The sequence below is a fragment of the Colius striatus genome, chromosome 16 (genome assembly GCF_028858725.1).
Source record: "Colius striatus isolate bColStr4 chromosome 16, bColStr4.1.hap1, whole genome shotgun sequence".
NCBI lineage: Eukaryota > Metazoa > Chordata > Aves > Coliiformes > Coliidae > Colius > Colius striatus.
Window position 1 is genome coordinate 17,636,209 of NC_084774.1, and position 21,436 is coordinate 17,657,644.

The 21,436-nt window shown below is 57.4% G+C and overlaps 1 protein-coding gene across 2 annotated transcripts in view; it reads right to left on the reverse strand.

The window, feature by feature from the left end:
- Positions 1–6,692, reverse strand: part of ADA (adenosine deaminase) — a 29,986-nt gene extending 23,294 nt beyond the window's left edge. Inside the window, exon 1 of one of the 2 annotated variants that reach the window (XM_062009176.1) lies at positions 6,476–6,692. In XM_062009176.1, the coding sequence (XP_061865160.1) occupies positions 6,476–6,607 (132 nt within the window). In that variant the 5' untranslated portion in view covers positions 6,608–6,692. Of the gene's footprint in view, positions 1–4,791; positions 4,880–6,475 lie in introns of those variants that run through there. The other variant, XM_062009178.1, reaches the window with a different exon arrangement.
- Between the last annotated feature and the right edge of the window lie 14,744 nt (positions 6,693–21,436).

Genomic DNA, 21,436 nt, shown 5'->3' on the forward strand with positions numbered 1-21,436 from the left:
GGCTGTAGGTGTGAACACCACCAGAGATGGCTGGAAAAGAAAGTTTCTCCTTCTTTCTCAGCTGTGTTTATACCAGAGTAATATTGTTTATGGAAACTGGCAGCAGGGCATTAGCTACACCAGAACCCTGCCTGTGGGGATTGGGAGGGTTGAGTGCTCATCCATCGCCGCACTGTAAGAACCACCCTGCCACCCCAAGCAGGGTGACACAAAACCGCCCAGGGGAGCGAACAGCCCTGAAAGCAGGGCTGAAAATTAGTGCCAGGCACAACTTAGTGACTGCAGGACATGCTACAGACTCACTGCTCCACGAGGAAGTGTCACCAGCATCCCTTGTCACTCCTCCCCAGCTTTGCCAGGAGAGCAGTGATGGAATTTCTGCCCCAAAGCCAAGTAGGCACTGAGGAAACAGCAGTTTTTCAGCTCCAATCCCAAGGTCATTTGGGTATGCACACTGCAGCCGAGCCCGTGGGAACAGTGCAAGGCTTGGCTGGGGAGGAAAGTTCATCAACATGTTCCCTTTTAAGTACCACCTTTCACAGATGCCCTGACAGCATCCACACTATAAAGATGAAAACACATTAGCCACAGTTAACTGGCAAAAATATTTTTTACAAACTAGTGCCTGGCAGGGGAAAGTAACTGCTGGCTGCCAAGCTCGGTGCGAGCTCTGCTCAGGGCTTTCAGGAGCCTGGGGGATGGAGCAGCAGTATAGCAGGCTCATGGGAAACAACCTGGAGTAAGTAGCAGGTATTATCTCCCTAAAACTTTTGACTTCTTGAGTCACCAAAAGCTGAGGTTGTTTAAGGCTCTCAAAGCTTTGCAAGCACTTAATTTGGGTAACACTTCCCTGGGTGTGCACAGACAGTCTGGGCAGAAATCAAAGGTTTGAGCGTGCAAATTAGCAACCGGTGTGAAACTGCCCCTGGGCAAGGTGAGCTCTGGCTCACATGGATTGCTTCACTTCCACACCAATGTCTTCCTTAGCAGCCACTTGGAAAATACCTATTTTGCCCGGACAATGTCCCACAACATCACAGATCTGAGGTCTGAAGTCTGGTTCAAAGCATAAAAGTGTGAACACGTGGTGCTTCCTAACAGTCTTTGTGGGCACTGTCCCGCTCGGTGTGTCAGCTACACTGAGAGGACAGAGGTCACCTGGAGCTCTTATTTGAGATTAAAGGAAATTACAAGGTAAAAAATAGCACATGGGCAATTTTGTGCCTGGAGGAGTGTTGTTAGCAAAGGTCAGAACGAGGCCAGTGGAGCTGAACTGGCCCCATTGACTGGGAATGGTGCAGTAAGGGATTTTTTTTATGGTTTATTTCTGCTTAGCGAATCTATGTGTGCTGCAGACTCAGCTCTTTCCAGGAGTGCCAACACCAGCACCACATAACACATTTGTTGCATGTGTTATTGCAAAGCCTTGGAAATAAGGCTTGGGCTGATTTTAATTGACCTGACCCTGATCCACTTTATCCATCTTTACTACTGCCTTAATCAGGTGGTGGTGATAACTGCTGTGCTGTCAATATCTAATGAATGTTTTCCTACAGAGAACACCACATCTCCTTGCAGCCAAAAGGCGCAAGAGTTAGTCATCTGTTATTTAATGGTTGGTGGTGACTCCTCAGCTGGGAAGACAGAGGGGCACAGAGACCTCTCTCTGTTCCACCCATGTCCTTGCTGGGGTATTTGTGTCAGCCCATCACTTCAGACCTCAGCTGCTTGCTCTTCCAGTTTGGTCATATTGATGAGTCACTTGTAAAGAGAGACAGCCCTGGGCTGGATTCATCTTTGAGGAACCGTGCTTTTGGAGAAAGGACCAAACTCCTCTGGCCCTTCAGCATGCCTCGCTGTTAGGAATAGAAAGCAAACAACCTGGGGGGAAAAATGGTTATGAAGGGCTCCAGTGTGATTTTGCTCACTGTGTTTACATCTCACTGAGCTGGGAGGCTCTCCTGAGTTCTACAAGCAGGAGGAAAAGCCACCAAAGTATGCAGGGAGGAACTGAAGAAGCATCAGCTCATCTGCTTCCCCAGGGCTGCTGGAGTGAGGTTGGGGGATCTGTGCATACACTAACAGGGCTGGGGGGTGCAAGAGGCACCCCAGGCTGCATCACCATGTGAGAACCCACCACAGGCTTACCGCAGGGATGGTAAGAGAGACAGAGCAACGTGAGGATGCTGTGGGGCCATTCCTGGGGGAAACAACTTCTCATCTGCACAGCCTGCCCATGGCTCTGGCCTCTGCTGTTGAATGTTTATCTTTTTTGTATTTTTAGGCAAATCCCAGGCAGAAAAGCAGGGGTAAAACTAATCCTGGAAGCTATTTCAATGCTTATTTCCCAGGAGCTATATTTAAACCTGCTCCCCTTCTCTTGCCCCCAAAGGTTAATACCAGCTCTGTGTTTAAGTTGCTGACACCTGCAAACAGCTTTCCAAAAATACTAAAAAGTGTGCTCATGCTGGGCTTAGATTAGAAAAAAAAGGAGAAAAGGTACTTTTCTAGATTGGTTTTGGGTTCTTTGGTTTTCTTTTTACCAGATACCAGAGTGTCACACTACAGCTCATTCTAAGTGGCTAAGGGAGAAAAAAAAGTGTTTAGATTCATTATTTCTACCAATAAGATATTGCTTATTGTGCTGCTGCCATGTATAAACAGGACAAACTGCTACACTGGTGGTTTTTGTGAGTAGGCTCTCTCAGCCCAGAATGTTGGGGTTTGAGACAAAGCCCTAACTTATCTCAGCATTTCCCATTTAACTTCTGCAGCTTCCCCACAGAGCAGGGAAAAACTCTGTCCCAGTCGTCAGGCTGGAGTCACTGGTGGGAACCCATCTGCAACCTACTTGGCTCCTGCTGGGGATCACAGGACCCTTCAGTCGATGGGAAAGGCAAAATCCCAGCTGAGGAGCCACCCTGATCCCCAAAGGGACTTCATTTCCCTTCTGCTCTCAGGAGAGCTGGAAGTAGGCCAGACACTGGCCTCCAAAAGAAGCAGCAGGTACTTGCATTCCACCATGGTCCTAGGTGGGCTTTCCTCCAGCTCTCCAGTGACAGGGCAAACATAGGACGTCACTGAGCAGCTCGTCAGAGGGCTGATGACTACCTGGGTATGCCTGAGAGCTGCTGCTGGGCAGACCCTGCAAGGGAGTCCTGCCTGGCACTGCTCCCAAGGCAACCACAGCCCTCTCACCACTACCTGCAACATTAGCCTGAAAATAAAGACCTATTCACCTCCACAGTGGAACAATGCCCCCCCCCACAAAGTGTACCCTTGGGTACAGGTGAGGCTGCCCTGTAAACTGGTTGCATTTTCCCATTTGGGGGCATTTTTGAGCAGCACAAAAACACACACCTGCCTGATGACAACATGCCCAGCATGGGCACATGAGCATATCCTGGGATGCAGCTGCTGGCAGAGCCACGTGGGCTACTGCAAGCCTTCTGTTCTGATCCCCTAACTGGATTAAGGGCTAACGTGGAGGGCCAGTTCACACCAGTGTCAGGCCATGCTAATGCATTTCAGCCTGTTCTGAACATCTCCTGGACCAGAGGGGCTGCTTGAATTGAGCTATAGGGAAAAAACCAGGCTGCTCCAGGGCTCACAGGAAGCCAGAATAGCACAGCTTCAAAGGTGATACAGCAGAGACAGAGAAACACTGTGCCAGTGCTCTGGGCTGTGAAAGACGGCAGCGGTTGGCATCAGGCAGTGCTGCAGATCTGGAAATGCCTCGAAGGCCCACCCTGGAAGCTGTGGGTCTTCCAAGGACAAAGGCAGTGAGGTGCAGACAGTTCATCTCCTCCTGGGCGCTCTTCAATTTCTCCTGTCAGTACGGGGAAAGAGCCACCTGCATCCAGTGGAAAGATGTGACCCTGTCGTCTTCTGCCAGTGCTGTCAAGAGGAGCTGAGAGAAATCTCAGCCAGGCACAGCAGGTAAGACAGAAGCCCCACGAGGATGTGACTTCTTCCAACATCACTTTCCTGAGGAGGCCAAGAGACAAGGGAGTGGGTGGATAAAAAGCTTCTCTGGCCAAGCGTGCTGGAAGAAACCCACCACCTCCACTGCAATGGAGGATGGATTGATGACAGGGAATTACTGAACCTGATGCCACTTGCAAGACTGAAGCCACCTTCACACCAGGTGGGATGAGAAGTCTGCTCTGCTCTGCTGCTTGGGTCAGTGTCCAGAGATCCCCACCATGTGCAACATGACCCTCCCAGTGCCTGCACCCCAGGGGACCCCAGCCCAGGCACACTCCAGTGCTTCCCCACTCAGGCCCCAATTCTCACAAAGGGAAATCCAGAGGCAAGAGCAGGATGTGGGCCAGGCGTGCTGCAACAGGTCCCAGTGGGTCCCCACACTGCGCTGGAGCAGGTCCCAGTGCAGCTTAATCCAACTCCTAGCAACAAGAAGGAGCTGAGGCAGAACTGTTTCCCTGAGAGGGGTGTCAGCCCCTGTGCCAGGCTGCCCAGGGAGCTGGGGGAGTGCCCAGCCCTGGAGGGGTCCCAGAGCCATGGGGCTGAGGTGCTTGAGGGCCGTGGCTCAGTGGTGGCTGTGGCACTGTGGGGTCAGGGTTGGACTCCAGCAGCTCAAAGGGCTTTTCCATCTGTAATGATTCTCTGGTCAGTGCCCTGTGTGCCAGAACAGCAGCCAGCTCTCTCCTTGGTCCATTAAAAGCAGAAGAGCTCCATCCCCTCCGCTGAGCTCTGCCACTTCCTCCTGCCAAGCATCCCAGGAGGACTTGGGTTAATCGGGCAAGGTGGGGTTGGCTTTAATGAACTCACCATAACCGAGTGGCACAGCCCAGAGCCCGGCACAGCGCCCCGAGGTGAAGCTTCCCTGGGGGGGGGATGCTACAAGCTGAAGTAGTCGATGGCTCCGTAGCGCTGGAGGCTGGTCGCCCACACGGCGTCTGCTCTACCCGCGCTCGCCAGCAGCCGGCACAGCTCCGCCGGGAAACCCTCCTCCCCCTGCGTGGGGGTGTGGTGGCCGGAGCCCCGCGGCGGCTGCGAGTAGCCCACGAGGCGCAGGTCGGGCAGGGCCGCGCAGGGCCGGGCCAGGCCGCCCAGCGCCGCCGCGCTCAGGGGGGTGCCGAGGAGACCGAGGCAGCGCAGGCGGCGGCAGCGGCGCAGCGCCGGCAGCAGCAGCTCCAGCTCCGCGTCCCCCAGCTGACACTCCAGCAGCTCCAGCTGCAGCAGCGAGCACGAAGCGGCTTCCAGCAGCGTCCGCAAGGGTTGCAGGAGTCTGGGGGACGTGAGGTTGTGGCTGCTCAGGTCCAGCTGGAGCAGGGAGGGCGCGTGGAGGCTCGAGGACAGGAAGATGAGGTCGGACGGGAGCAGGCAGCAGAAGGCCAGCGCCAGACTCTCCAGGGGAGTCTGCAGCTCGCTGGGAGGACAGGGTGGGGTGGCAGAGTGAGTGGGGAACCCCCAAAGCACCCCCAAACCACCACGAGGCTCCCCCACCTCCAAATCCCCTGAGGCCCTCCCCAAACCAGCCACAGACCCCTAAAACCCTGAGGCTGCCCAAATTCCACCCCCAGGATCCCCCAAAATCCCTCAGCTCCCCCAAAGTCTCCCCCAACCCCCGTGAGGTATCCCCAAACCTCCTGAGACCAGCCCCCTGAGCTGAGGCAGAGCTGCTCTGGGACTCCATCTCCTCATAAGTGTAGACAGTTGCACAGTGCCAAACTGGGCAACTCCCCTAAAACCCCCTGAGCCAAGGCAGAGCTGCTGTGGGACTCCATCCCCTCTTAAATCTTTGCCCACAGGGTGTAGACAGTTCCCCAATGCCAAACCCCAACCCCAAAACACCCTGAGGCTGCCCAAAACATCTTCAGGCACCCCAAACCCCTCTTTTATGCCTCCCCTGAGCCGAGGCAGAGCTGCTGTGGGACTCCATCCCCTCTTAAATCTTTGCCAATGGGGCAAATGCCAAACCTTCCAAACCTTCCCCCCAAAACACCCTGAGCCCCCCCAAAACCCCCTGAGACCAGCCCCCTGAAGTGAGGCACAGCTGCTGCGGGATTCCATCTCCTCTTAAATCTTTGCCCACAGGGCAAATGCCAAACCTTCCCCCCGAAAACCCCCTGAGACCAGCCCCCTGAGGTGAGTCACAGCTGCTGTGGGACTCCCATCTCCTCTTAAATCTTTGCCATGGGGCAAATGCCAAACCTTCCCCCGAAAACCCCCTGAGACCAGCCCCCTGAGCCGAGGCAGAGCTGCTGTGGGACTCCATCCCCTCTTAAATCTTTGCTCACAGGGCAAATGCCAAACCTTCCAAACCCTCTCCCCAAAACCCCCTGAGACCACCCCCTGAGGTAGTGCAGAGCTACTGTGGGACTCCATCCCCTCTTAAATCTGCCCCCACAGGGTGTGGGTGATGCCCCAATGCCACCCCCCCCCCCCCCCACATTCCCTCCCGCTGCAGCGTGTGAAGGTTTTGGGGTCCCTCCCCCAGCGGGCAGCTTACCCCAGGAGCTGCCTGAGTCTCCCAGAAAGCCTGGAGGAGTACAAATCGAGTTCCTTGAGGGCAGGCAGGGCCCGGAGGTGAGCGGCCAAGCAGCGGATGCCGGCGTCCGTGCCCGGGGGCCGGGTGGCACATGTCCACGTTGCTGTAGGGCAGCTTGAGGCTGCGCAGCGCGGGGAAGCGGCCGAGGTAAGGCAGCACTGCGCACAGCCCCGCCAGCCCCAGGTTGTTGAAGCGTAAAACAACTCTGCGGACGGCAGCAGGCTCCAGGGAGTCCAGCAGGGAGACGACGGTGGAGACGGAGAGCTCCTCGGCGTGGAAGTCGCGGCAGAGCAGGCGCAGGGGGGCGCAGGGCGAGCGGAGGGCGGCGCGCAGCAATAGGCGCGTAGCAATAGGGCACCCCTAAGCCAGCCCCCATCAATAGGGCATCCTGTAGCACCCCTAACCCAGACCCCATCAATAGGGCATCCTATAGCACCCCTAACCCAGACCCCATCAATAGGGCATCCTATAGCACCCCTAAGCCAGCCCCCATCAATAGGGCATCCTATAGCACCCCTAAGCCAGCCCCCATCAATAGGGCATCTTAGAGCACCCCTAACCCAGCCCTCTATCTATAGGGCATCCTATAGCACCTCTAATCCAGCCCCCCATCAATAGGGCACCCCGCAGCACCCCTAGATCTGCACCTCATCAATAGGGTACCCCTAACCCAGCCCTCTCTCAATAGGACATCCCATAGCACTCCTAACCCTATCCCCCATTAATAGGGCACCCTATAGCACTCCTAACCCAGCTCCCCATCAATAGGGAACTCCAGGGCAGGACCCATGACCCACCCCTCTTAATGAGGGGTACCCCCAGCACCCCATAAAGGAAGCCTACAGCAGGATCTCCAACACCCCCCTTCCCTCCCTGGGCCCCCCTGTGCTGCCCTCACACCCCTCGACCCCCCTCAGCTGCCCTCACCCCCCCTCGATCCCCGGGGTCCCCTTCAGCTGCCCTCACCCCCCCCAATCCCCGGGGTCCCCTTCATCTGCCCTCAACCCCCTAATCCCCGGGGTCTCTCTCAGTTGCCCTCACGCCCCCCAATCCCCGAGGTCCCCTTCAGCTGCCCTCACGCCCCCCAATCCCCGGGGTCCCTCTCAGCTGCCCTCACGCCCCCTAGTCCCCGGGGACCCCTCAGCTGCCCTCACCCCCCCAATCCCCGGGGTCTCCCTCAGCTGCCCTCACGCCCCCCAATCCCCGGGGTCCCCTTCAGCTGCCCTCACCCCCACCAATCCCCGGGGTCCCCTTCAGCTGCCCTCACCCCCCCCAATCCCCGGGGACCCCTCAGCTCACCTCCCGCTCCCGCCGGGCCCCTCACGGCCGCGCTTCCAGGCATGCGCACTGCACCCCGGCACCGCCCCTCCGCCAATCAGAGCGAGAGTTTCACCACGGAAGGCGGGCCCGGCGTCGTTACTAGGTGCCGCCTGCCATCCTCGCCCGCCCATTGGCTGCCGCCGTGTCTGTCATCGCTTCCTCCCTTCTTATTGGCTGAAGGGCGGCGGCAGCGGGAAGTTCGATCTGAGGCTCAGTGGAGTTTTGGTGGCGTTTTGAGAGGAAAAGCCGGGGGTTTGTGGACATATGAGGAACAAGTGGGACTTTGGAGGAGCTTTGAGGGGAAAAGTGGGGTTTTGGTGGAGTTTTGAGAGGAAAAAGGGGTTTTAGCGGAGTTTGGAGTGAAAAAGTGGCGATTTGGTGGATTTTTGAGGGTGAAAGGTTTTTGGTGCGGTTCTGAGGGGAAAAATGGGTTTTGGGGGAGTTTTAAGAAGAAAAGAGTGGGGTTGGTTGTCTGGTGAGGGGGAACAGTGGAGATTTGTGGGGTTCTGAGGGGAAAAGTGCGGGCTTGGTGGAGTCTGGAGTGGAAAGGTGGAGGTTCGGTGGAGTTTTGAGAGGAAAAGTCGGGTGTTTGTGGACATATGAGGAACAAGTGGGAATTTGGAGGAGGGGAAAAGTGGGGTTTTGGTGGAGTTTTGAGGGGAAAAGTGGGGGTTTTGTGGAGTGTTGAGAAGAAAAGGGGTTTTGGTGGAGTTCTGAGTGAAAAAGTGGCGATTTGGAGGATTTTTGAGGGTAAAAGTAAGTTTTTGGTGCGGTACTGAGGGGAAAAATGGGTTTGGGCAGAGTTTTGAGGGCAACAGTGGGTTTTACTGGAGTTTTGAGGGGAAAAGTGGGGGTTTGGTGGAGTTTTGAGGGGAAAAGTGTTTTTTTTGTGGGGTTCTGAGGGGAATAAAGGTTTTTGTAGAGTTTTAAGAAGAAAAGAGTGGGGTTGGTGGTCTGCTGAGGGGGAACAGTGGAGATTGGTGGGGTTCTGAGGGGAAAAGTGGGGGTTTGGTGGAGTTTTGAGGGGAAAGGTGGAGATTCAGTGGGTTTTTGAGGGCAAAAGTGGGTTTTTAATGGGGTTCTGAGGGGAAAAGTGGAGTTTTGGTGGAGTTTTGAGAGGAAAAGTGGGGGGTTTGTGAATTTCTGAGGAACAAGTGGGAATTTGTAGGAGCTTGGAGGGGAAAAGTGGCGGTTTGGTGGAGTGTTGAGGGGAAAAGTAGGGGTTTGGTGGACTTCTGAGATACAAGTGGGATTTTGGTGGAGCTCTGAGGGGAAAAGTGGGGGTTTTGTGGAGTGTTGAAAAGAAAAGGGATTTTACTGGAGTTCTGAGTGAAAAAGTGGCGATTTGGAGGATTTTTGAGGGTAAAGGTAAGTTTTTGGTGCGGTTCTGAGGGGAAAAATGGGTTTTACTGGAGTTTTGAGGGCAACAGTGGGTTTTACTGGAGTTTTGAGGGGAAAAGTGTTTTTTTGTGGGGTTCTGAGTGGAATAAAGGTTTTTGTAGAGTTTTAAGGAGAAAAGAGTGGGGTTGGTTGTCTGCTGAGGGGGAACAGTGGAGATTTGTGGGGTTCTGAGGGGAAAAGTGCAGGCTTGGTGGAGTCTGGAGTGGAAAAGTGGAGGTTCAGTGGGGTTTTGAGGGCGAAAGTGGGTTTTTGATGGGGTTCTGAGGGGAAAAGTGGAGTTTTGAGAGGAAAAGTGGGGATTTGTGGACTTCTGAGGAACAAGTGGGAATTTGGAGGACCTTTGAGGGGAAAAGTGGGGTTTTGGTGGAGTGTTGAGGGAAAAAGGGGTTTTAGTGGAGTTCTGAGTGAAAAAGTGGCGATTTGGAGGATTTTTGAGGGTAAAAGTAGGTTTTTGGTGTGGTTCTGAGGGGAAAAATGGGTTTTGGTGGAGTTTTAAGGAGAAAAGAGTGGGGTTTGTTGTCTGGTGAGGGGGAACAGTGGAGATTGGTGGGGTTCTGAGGGGAAAAGTGCGGGCTTGGTGGAGTCTGGAGTGGAAAAGTGGAGGTTTGGTGGGGTTTTGAGGGCGAAAGTGGGTTTTTGATGGGGTTCTGAGGGGAAAAGTGGAGTTTTGGTGGAGTTTTCAGATGAAAAGTGGGGTTTTTTGTGGAGTGTTGAGAAGAACAGTGGGTTTTACTGGAGTTTGGAGTGAAAAAGTGGGGGTTTTGTGGAGTGTTGAGGGCGAAAGTGGGGGTTTTGTGGAGTGTTGAGAAGACAAGGGGTTTTAGTGGAGTTTGGAGTGAAAAAGTGGGGATTTGATGAATTTTTGAGAGTAAAAGTAGGGTTTTGGTGTGGATCCGAGGTGAAAATGAGTTTTTGTGGGGTTTTAAGGGGAAAAGTAAGGTTCTGGTGGAGTGTTGAGGGCAAAAGTGAGGTTTTGGTGAGATTCTGAGAGGAAAGAATTGGGTTTTGATGGTGTTGTGGGGAGAAAGTGGGATTGTGGTGTAGTCTTGAGAGGAAAACTGGGTTTTGGCAGAGTTTTGAGGGCAAAAGTGGGGGATTTGTGGACTTCTGAGGAACAAGTGGGAATTAGGAGGAGCTTTGAGGGGGAAAGTGAAGTTTTGGTGGAGTGTTGAGGGAAAAAGTGGGGTTTTGGTGGAGCTTGGAGTGAAAATTGGAGGTTCAATGGGTTTTTGAGGCCGAAAGTGGATTTTTGATGGGATTCTGAGGGGGAAAATGGATTTTTTTGTGGAGTTTTAAGTGGAAAAGTGGAGGTTTGAGAAGAAAAGTGGGGATTTGGTGGAGTGTTGAGGGGAAAAGTGTGGTTTTAGTGGACCTTGGAGTGAAAAAGTGGAGATTTGGTGGATTTTTGAGGGCAAAAGTGGGTTTTTTGTGGGATTCTGAGGAGAAAAAGGTTTTTTTGTAGAGTTTTAAGGAGAAAAGAGGGGCGTTGGAGTTCTGCTGAGTTGGAAAAGATGGAGATTGGTGGGGTTCTGAGCCACCAGTGGGATTTTGGGGGAGCTTTGAGGGGAAAAGTGGAGTTTTGTTGGTGTTTTCAGATGACAAGTGTGGTTTTAGTGGAGTTTGGAGTGAAAAAGTGGAGGGTTGGTGGATATTTGAGGGCAAAGGTGGGTTTTTGATGGGGTTCTGAGGGGAAGATGGGTTTTTGTGGAGTGTTGAGGGGAAAAGTGGTGCTTTGGTGGGGTTCTGACAAAAAAGTTGGGCTTTGGTGTAGTTTTGAGGGGAAAAGTGAGCTTTTTGTGAGTTTTGAAGGGAAATGTTGGGGTTTGGTGGAGTTTTAAGGGGGAAAAAGTGGGATTTTGGTGGAGTTCTGAGGGGAAAATTGGGGAGGTGATTTGAGGGGAAAAAAAAGTAGTGTTTTTGTGGTGGTGTTTGGACAAAAAGATAGAATATTGGGGTTTTGGTGGTGAAATCTCTGCCAGGAGGCTGCAGTGAGCTGGAGGTCGGTCTCTGCTCCCAGCTAGTGAGTGACGGGCCAAGAGGAAAGGGGCTCAGGGTGCCCCAGGGGAGGCTGAGGCTGGAGCTGAGGCAGAACTGTTTCCCTGAGAGGGGTGTCAGCCCCTGTGCCAGGCTGCCCGGGAGCTGGGGGAGTGCCCAGCCCTGGAGGGACCCCGAAGCCCTGGAGCTGAGGTGCTGAGGGCTGTGGGTCAGTGGTAGCCGTGGCAGGGTGAGGGCTCAGGGCTGGGCTCCAGCAGCTCAAAGGGCTTCTCTAACCCAAATGATTCTGTGGTTTGCTCCCTGCAGCTGTGGCATCATCACAGATGCCAGTCCTGGGTCGCTCAGCACCATCTGCTGCCACGGCCTCCGCGGCCGCTACGTCACCGTCACCATCCTGGGCCGGGAGGAGCAGTTCACTCTCTGTGAGGTCGAGGTCTACACTGTCCACCCCGAGCCATGAGGGGCTTTTAAGGGGGACAAGGTGAGGAGTTTCCCCCCTGGCACCAGGACCCTCTGACATCAGATGCCCCTGGAGGCTCCCTGTCGTCAGAACCACCCTAATAAACATCCCCACGGGGCCTCTTTGTGCATCACCATCCCCATCCCATAGGCTCCAGAGGACCATGGCATCACCATCCGCACCCCGTGGGCTCCACAGGACCATGGCATCACCATCCCCACCCCATGGGCTCCAGAGGACCATGGCATCACCATCCCGACCCCACGGGACCTCCAGCCTCTTTCCATCACCACCCTTGAGGCCCATGGGGTTCCACCATCCTCATCCCCACTCTGTGGCTCCCCAGGACCTGTGGTGGCCACCTTGGGGTGGGGGTGGCCGTGGGAGGTCACTCACTCGCCCGTGAAGCCTTTGGAGATGGAGTGGAAGGAGGCGAGTTCCACCGAGTCCAGGTAGGGCGGCCCCATCTCTGTCAGCACCTTCCTGAAGGAGTGGAAGGCCGAACCCTCAGCATACACGTTGTCCTGGTACACCTGGAGGAGGGGGGAAACTGGTGGGGTTACCTAGATGTTGGGGTCCACCTCACATACCCCCCGAGTCTGAGGGTCCCACTCACCTCATCAGCCATGAGGAAGAGCCTCTCCTCGAAGGCGAATTTGATGACGGCCTCAATGCACTGACGGCTCTGGACCTGCCCTGGGAGGGGGGAGAAGGGGGGAGGTTGGCATAGCGGAGTGGGGGGGTCCAGTCCCACTCCCACCATGGGTTTGGGGGGCCCAGTCCTGCTCCTGATGGGTTTTGGGGGGCTCAATCCCTTTTCCTGATAGGTTTGGGGGCCCAGTCTTGCTCCCTATGGGTTTGGGGTATGGCCTCAGCCCCACTCCTGATGGGTTTTAGGGGGCTCAGTCTAGTTTCCCATGGGTATGGGGGGGCTTAGACCCCCTCTCCTGATAGGTTTGGGGGACCCAAACTGCCTCCCTATAGATTTGGGAGGAGAGTCATCCACACTCCTGATGGGTTTGGGGGGGCTTAGCCCCTGCTCCTGATGGGTTTTGGGGCCTTCACCCCACTCCTAATGGATTTGAGGGGACTCAGTCCCACTTCCTATGGCTTTTGGAGGGTCTCAACCCAGTTCTTGGGTATGTTTTGGAGGTCTTAGTAGGACCAGTAAAGCACTGGGGGTCTCAGAATGGGACTGGGAGGGCACTGGGAGCTCACAGCCCTGGTACCAGAAGGGTACTGGGGGCTCCCAGTCCAGCCCTATGTCTCAGTCGTGGGGTCTCAAACTTCAAACTTGAGGTCCCAGTCCAGGGGTCCCAGCCCTGAGGTCCCAGAGCAGTGATGGTGCCACAAAAACAGTTTTGGGGTCCCGGTTCAGGTGGAGTCTCAGCCCAGGGATCCCAGCTTCAAACTCAAGGTCTCAGCTCCAAATCTGGGGGCTCAGATCAGGGGTCTCCAGATCAGCCCTGGGGTCCCAGACCAACCCTGATGTCCCATCACACTCCCAGGGTCCTATCCCTGGAGTCCAGTCCTTTCTCAGTCCCATCCCACCCCAGAGTCCCATCCCAGCCTCAGAGTCCCATCTTATTCCAAGGGTCCTATCCCTGGAGTCTGATCCCTTCCCAGTCCCATCTCATCCCCAGAGTCCCATTCCAATCTCAAGATCTAATTCCATCGCATTATTGGGGTCCCATCCCAACCACAGGGTCCCATCCCAGCCCCAGGGTCCTATCCCCAGGGTCCCATCCCAGTCCCAGGATCCCAGCCCATCCCTGAGATCCCACCCCTGGGGTCCCATCCCATCCCTGAGGTCCCATCCCAGTCCCATCCCATCCCATCCCTGGGGTCCTATCCTAACCTCAGGGTCCCATCCCACCCCTGAGATCCCACCCCTGGAGTCCCATCCCGTCCCTGGGGTCCCATCCCATCCCACCCCTGAAGTCCCATCCCTGGGGTCCCATCCCACCCCTGAAGTCCCATCCCTGGGGTCCCATCCCAACCTCAGGGTCCCGTCCCACCCCTGGGGACTCATCCCACCCCTGGGGTCCCATCCCAGTCTCATCCCACCCCTGGAGTCCCATCCCAGTCCTATACCATCCGACCCCTGAAGTCCCACCCCTGGGGTCCCATCCCAACCCTGGGGTCCCATTTGGTCCCATTCCATCCCACCCCTGGGGTCCCATTCCATCCCAACCCTGGGGTCCCATCCACTCCCATCCCACCCCTAGGGTCCCATCCCATCCCACCCCTGGGGTCCCATCCAATCCCATCCCACCCCTGGGGTCCCATCCAATCCCATCCCACCCCTCGGGACCGATCCCAACCCACCCCTGGGGACCCATCCCATCCCACCCCTGGGGTCCCATCCCATCCCACCCCTGGGGTCCCATCCCAACCTCAGGGTCCCATCCCACCCCTGGGGTCCCATCCCATCCCACCCCTGGGGTCCCATCCAGTCCCATCCCATCCCAACCCTGGGTTCCCATCCCATCCAACCCCTGGGGACCCACCCCACCCCTGGGGTCCCATCCAGTCCCATCCCACCCCTGGGGTCCCATCCCACCCCTGGGGTCCCAAACAGTCCCATCCCACCCCTGGGGTCCCAAACAGTCCCGTCCCACCCCTGGTGTCCCATCCCGTCCCACCCCTGGGGTCCCATCCCACCCTTCTGGTCCCGTCCCATCCCACCCTTCCGGTCCCATCCCATCCCACCCCTGGGGTCCCATCCCAGTCTCATCCCACCCCTGGGGTCCCATCCCACCCAACCCCTGGGGTTCCATCCATCCCATCCCACCCCTGGGGCCCCATCCATCCCATCCCACCCCTGGGGCCCCATCCCACCCCTGGGGTCCTATCCCATTCCTTCCCATCCCACCCCTAGGGTCCCATCCCATCCCACCCCTGGGGTCCCATCCCATCCCACCCCTGGGGTCTCATCCAGTCCCATCCCATCCCACCCCTGGGGTGCCATCCCATCCCACCCCTGGGGTGCCATCCCATCCCACCTCTGGGGACTCATCCCACACCTGGGGTCCCATCCCATCCCACCCCTGAGGTCCCATCCCACCCCTGAGGTCCCATCCCACCCCTGGGGTCCCATCCCATCCCACCCCTGGAGACTCATCCCACCCTTGGGGTCCCATCCCATCCTATCCCATCCCAACCCTGGGGTCCCACCCCATCCCAAACCTGGAGTCCCATCCAGTCTCATCCCATCCCACCCCTGGGGCCCCATCCCATCCCAACCCTGGGGTCCCAACCAATCCTATCCCACCCCTGGCGACTCATCCCACCCCTTGGGTCCCATCCCACCCTTCCGGTCCCACCCCACCCCTGAGGTCCCACCCCACCCCTGGGGTGCCATCCCATCCCATCCCACCCCTGGGGACTCATCCCACCCCTGGGATCCCATCCCACCCCTGGGGTCCCATCCAGTCCCATCCCACCCTTGGGGTCCCTTCAAATCCCAACCCATCACATCCCATCCCACCCCTGGGGTCCCATCCCATCTCAACCCTGGGGTCCCATCAAGTCCCATCCCATCCCACCGCTGGGGTCCCATCCCATCCCACCCCTGGGGTCCCATCCCACCCCTGGCGACTCATCCCACCCCTGGGGTCCCATCCCGTCCCATCCCAACCCTGTGTTGCCATCCAGTCTCATCCCAACCCTCTGGTCCCATCCAGTCCCATCCCACCCCTGGGGTCCCATCCCACCCCTGGGGTCCCATCCAGTCCCATCCCAATCCTGGGGTCCCATCCCGACCCATCCCACCCCTGGGGTCCCATCCCGACCCATCCCACCCCTGGGGTCCCATCCCATCCCACCCCTGGCGACTCATCCCACCCCTGGGGTCCCATCCCGTCCCATCCCAACCCTGTCGTCCCATCCAGTCCCATCCCACCCCTGGGGTCCCACCCCACCCCTGGGGTCCCATCCAGTCCCATCCCAATCCTCGGGTCCCATCCCACCCCTGGGGTCCCATCCCATTCCATCCCATCCCACCCCTGGGGTCCCATCCCACCCCTGAGGTCCCATCCCGACCCATCCCACCCCTGGGGTCCCATCCCGTCCCATCCCAACCCTGTCGTCCCATCCAGTCCCATCCCACCCCTGGGGTCCCATCCCACCCCTGGCGACTCATCCCACCCCTGGGGTCCCATCCCGTCCCATCCCACCCCTGGGGTCCCATCCCACCCCTGGGGTCCCACCCCACCCCTGGGGTCCCATCCAGTCCCATCCCAATCCTGGGGTCCCATCCTAACTCTGGGGTCCCACCCAGTCCCATCCCATCCCACCCCTGGGGTCCCATCCCACCCCTGGGGTCCCATCCCACTCCTGGGGTCCCATCCCACCCCTGGGGTCCCATCCAATCCCACCCCTGGGGACCAATCCCACCCCTGGGGTCCCATCACATCCCAACCCGTCCCATTCCATCCCATCCCTGGGGTCCCATCCCCCCCCTGGGGTCCCATCTCATCCCACCCCTGGGGTCCCATCTCATCCCACCCCTGGGGTCCCATCTCATCCCATCCCTGGGGTCCCATCCAGTCCCACCCCACCCCTGGGGACTCATCCCACCCCTGAGGTCCCATCCCATCCCACATTTGAGGTCCCATCCCATCCCACCCCTGGAGTCCCATCCCATCCCATCCCACCCCTGGAGTCCCATCGAATCCCACCCCTGGGGACCAATCCCACCCCTGGGGTCCCATCACATCCCAACCCGTCCCATTCCATCCCATCCCTGGGGTCCCAACCAGTCCCATCCAATCCCACCCCTGGGGTCCCATCCCACCCCTGAGGTCCCATCCCATCCCATCCCACCCCTGGAGTCCCATCCCATCCCATCCCACCCCTGGGGACCCATCCCACTCCTGAGGTCCCATCCCATCCCACCCCTGGGGTCCCATCCCACTCCTGAGGTCCCATCCCATCCCATCCCACCCCTGGAGTCCCATCCCATCCCACCCCTGGGGTCCCATCCCACCCCTGGGGTCCCGTCCCAGCCCTTGGTGCCGTAGGGTACCAGTGGGGCTGCCGGAGTTGATGATACACAGCACCCGTGGGCAGCAGTGCCGGCGGCCCTCGGCCAGCGCCCGCCGCAGCTCACTCAGCGCCAGTGCCCAGCAGCGTTCGTCGTCCAGGTAGTAGCTGAGCTGCACGGCCCCCAGCTCGGCGATGGTGGCCGAGTACAGCGGGTACTGCAGGATGGGCATCAGCACCCGCGTGCGAGAGGGCGCCGAGCCCGTCACCAGCAGCTTCAGGATTGTCTGAGGGCACAGGCATGGCATGATGGGGGGCGACGGGGGGCTGCGGACACGATGGGGGGGGGACACGGGGATGGTGAGGGGAGAAGGGGATGGTGACGGGAGAAGGGGATGGTGAGGGAACACGGGGATGGTGAGGGGAGAAGGGGATGACGAGAGGACACGGGGATGGTGAGGGGACACGGTTGTGAAGGGAGAAGGCGATGGTGAGGCGACACGGGGGTGGTGAGAGGAGAAGGGGATGGTGAGGGGAGAAGAGGATGGTGAGGGGACATGGGGCTGGTGAGGGGACAAGGGGTTGGTGAGGGGAGAAGGGGGTGGTGAGGGGACATGGGGATGGTCAGAGGTGAAGGGGATGGTGAGGGGAGAAGGGGGTGGTGACGGGAGAAGGGGATGGTGAGGGGACACGGGGGGTTGAGGGGACGCAAGGGGGGTGAAGGGAGAAGGGGGTGGTGAGGGGACATGGGGGGGGTGAGGGGAGAAGCAAGTGGAGAGGGGAGAAAGGGGTGGTGAGGGGAGAAGGGGATGGTGAGGGGACACAGGGCTGGTTAGGGGACAAGTGGATGGTGAGGGGACATGGGGCTGGCGAGGGTACATGTGGATTGTGAGGGGAGAAGGGGATGGTGAGGGGACAAGGGGTTCGTGTAGGGACACGGGGATGGTGAGTGGAGAAGGGGATGGTGAGAGGACACAATGGTGTGGGGACAGGAATGGTAAGGGGACACGGTGTGCGCATAGGGATGGTGAGGGGAGAAGGGGATGGTGAGGGGACAAGGGCGTGGTGAGGGGACATGGGGACGGTGAGGAGAGAAGGGCACGGTGAGGGGAGAAGTGGATGGTGAGGGGACACGGGCTAGTGAGGTGAAGGGGGGGTGAGGGGACACGGGGGTGGTGAGGGGACCCGGGATTGTGATGGGCATAATGTGGGCATAGGGATGATGAGGGGACATAGTGTGGGCACAGGGACAATGAGGGGACACGCTGTGGGCACAAGGATGGTGTGAGACACGGTGTGGGCACAGGGATGGTTTGGGACACGGTGTGGGCACAGGGACAATGAGGGGACACGGTGTGGGCACAAGGATGGTGTGAGACACGGTGTGGGCACAAGGATGGTGAGGGCACGATGTGGGCAGAGGGACAATGAGGGGACATGGTGTGGGCACAGGGATGGTGAGGGGACACAGTGTGGGCACAAGGATGGTGTGGGGACACAGTGTGGGCAAAGGGATAGTGTGGGACAAGGTGTGGGCACATGGATGGTCAGGTGACACAGTGTGGGCATAGGTAAGGTGGGGGGACACGGTGTGGGCACAGGGACAATGAGGGGACACGGTGAGGGCACAGGGATGGTGAGGGGACATGGTGTGGGGGCACAGGGTAGATGGGGGGACACAGTGTGGTCATAGGGATGGTCAGGGGCACAGTGTGGGCATAGGGATGGTGTGGGACATGGTGTGGGCACAGGGATGGTGAGGGCACGGTGTGGGCACAGGGACAATGAGGGGACACAGTGTGGGCACAGGGATGGTGTGGGGCACGGTGTGGGCACAGGGACATTGAGGGGACACGGTGTGGGCACAGGGATGGTGAGGGGCACAGTGTGGGCACAGGGATGGTGAGGGGCACAGTGTGGGCACAGGGATGGTGGGGGGACACAGTGTGGGCACAGGGATGGTGTGGGACATGGTGTGGGCATAAGGATGGTGTGGGACAAGGTGTGGGCACAGCAATGGTGTGGGACAGAATGTGGGCACAGGGATGGTGAGGGGACACAGTGTGGGCACAAGGATGGTGCGAGGCAGAGTGTGGGCACAGGGATGGTGTGGGACACGATGTGGGCACAAGGATGGTGTGGGACATGGTGGGGGCACAGGGATGGTGTGGGCACAGGGACAATGAGGGGACACGCTGTGAGCACAAGGATGGTGTGGGACACGGTGTGGGCACAGGGATGGTGAGGGCATGGTGTGGGCATAAGGATGGTGTGGGACAAGGTGTGGGCACAGCGATGGTGTGGGACACGATGTGGGCACAGGGATGGTGAGGGCATGGTGTGGGCACAGGGACAATGAGGGGACACGGTGTGGGCACAGGGACAATGAGGGGACATGGTGTGGGCACAAGGATGGTGTGGGACACGGTGGGGGCACAGGGATGGTGAGGGGCACAGTGTGGGCATAGAGACGGTGTGGGACACGGTGTGGGCACAGGGATGGTGTGGGACATGGTGTGGGCACAGGGATGTTGAGGGGACACAGTGTGGGCATAGGGATGGTGTGGGGCACAGTGTGGGCACAGGGACAATGAGGGGACACAGTGTGGGTACAGGGATGTTGAGGGCACGGTGTGGGCACAGGGATGGTGTGGGGCACAGTGTGGGCATAGGGATGATGTGGGACATGGTGTGGGCACAGGGAGAATGAGGGGACACAGTGTGGGCACAGGAATGGTGGGAGGACACGGTGTAGGCACAGGGATGGTGTGGGATACGATGTGGGCACAGGGACAATGAGGGGACACGGTGTGGGCACAAGGATGGTGAGGGGACATGGTGTGGGGGCACAGGGATGGTGGGGGGACACAGTGGGGGCACAGGGATGGTGTGGGACATGATGTGGGCACAGGGATAGTGTGGGACACGGTGTGGGCACAGGGAGAACGAGGGGACATGGTGTGGGCACAGGGATGGTGTGGGACATGGTGTGGGCACAGGGATGATGAGGGGACAGAGTGTGGGCACAGGGAAGGTGAGGGGGCACAGTGTCGGCACAGGGATGGTGTGGGACATGGTGTGGGCACAGGGATGGTGAGGGACATGGTGTGGGCACAGGGATGGTGAGGGACACAGCGTGGGCACAGGGATGGTGGGGGGACACGGTGTGGGCACAGGGATGGTGAAGGACACGGTGTGGGCACAGGGATGGTGTGGGACAAGGTGTGGGCACAGGGACGGTGTGGGGACATGGTGTGGGCACAGGGATGGTGGGGGGACACAGTGTGGGCACAGGGATGGTGGGGGGACACAGTGTGGGCACAGGGATGGTGGGGGTACACGGTGTGGGCACAGGGACAATGAGGGGCCAGAGCTGCGGGTGGCACCGGGACAGGACGTGGTGGTGACTATCGTACCTTTTCCCTCTTTGTCTCCCTCTCATTCTTTTCTTTGCTTCTCCCACTTTCTATTGTTGATTGTTGTGGGGAAAATAAAGTAATTCAGCACTCGACTCCCCAGCCAACTTGTCAGGAGCTTACAGTAAACAATTTGCTTTGTGACCAGAGACATTTTTGAGATGGGAGTCTCGCAGGGCCTAATTCTGTTCTGTCATTCTATCCTCTTTGGGACATAGCTCCACCGCAACACAGGTGGTACAGACTAAAAGCACGGAAACTAAAGCATGTTATGCAGGGGGAGTTGAAAAGAATTACTTAAACTATAGACAAGGGTGGGAAGTGTTGGAATAGACAAATCTCTCAGTTTATTTTATATATAAAGGGCACGGGGCCTCAGAGCAGACTCACCGCTGGCATTTCTATCGGACGTAAAGGCACAACCATTCACCATCTCCTTTGTGCCTCGGGCCACGTTTCCAGCTGCCGGGCTCGGGGTGAGCGCCTGCGGTTGGGTCTGGGCGAGAGGGTGAAGTGCTGCGGGGCCGAAGCCCTGGCCTTCTGTTCCCAAAGAACGGAACCCGGGCTGCTTAGATTTCTGTTCTGCGTATCCATTGTAGTTCACCGATTCTAATTTTCAATGGTTTTATTATTTCCTTAGTCATCTTTGCCTTTAAATTTGTCTGTTGCCTTGTATCCATTTGCTGTCTTTGCTCTATTTGTTTTCCTTTTCCCTTGCCTTTCCTTGTTTTTTTTTCTTTCTAGATCCATTTTAGTTTCTGATCCCATTTCGTAACCTTTTCCCTTTATTTGCCTAATATCCACTGATTTTATTTGTTCCTTCTGTGCCTGCTTTTGTTCCATTTGCCACTCCTAATTTTTTTCATTATTTATATTGAAGCTGCTAAATGAGCGTTACCAAGTGAACAAATGTTTAAACCTACTGACTTTCATGGCAACCATATGGTCAGTCTGTAGAAGAATCAAGGTGAAAAACAAATGCATCTACTGAGCCTCAGATATTTCTCCAAACTAACTCTTTCTTCCCTAATCTAAGAAGTCGTAAATAGTGATGGACCACGAGGCATTTTTGCAGAGACAGCCACCAGCAAGGGGAAGAGAAAGATAACCGAGCGATGATAACAAAAGGAGTGCCTGTGCCGAAGTGAGCAGAATCCAGGAGTTCATCCAGCAGATAACTGAGGAAGACCATCAGAAAGACCCCCTAGAGGAAGCAAGTGACCACCGCAGCGACTGCAAAAATGTGAAATAGATGCAATTCCTGTGAAGTGATGAACTGTAAAGATGTTTAAATAGGCACGTTTATAGCAAATAACCCCTTGAAAAGTGTCGAACGTTCACGTT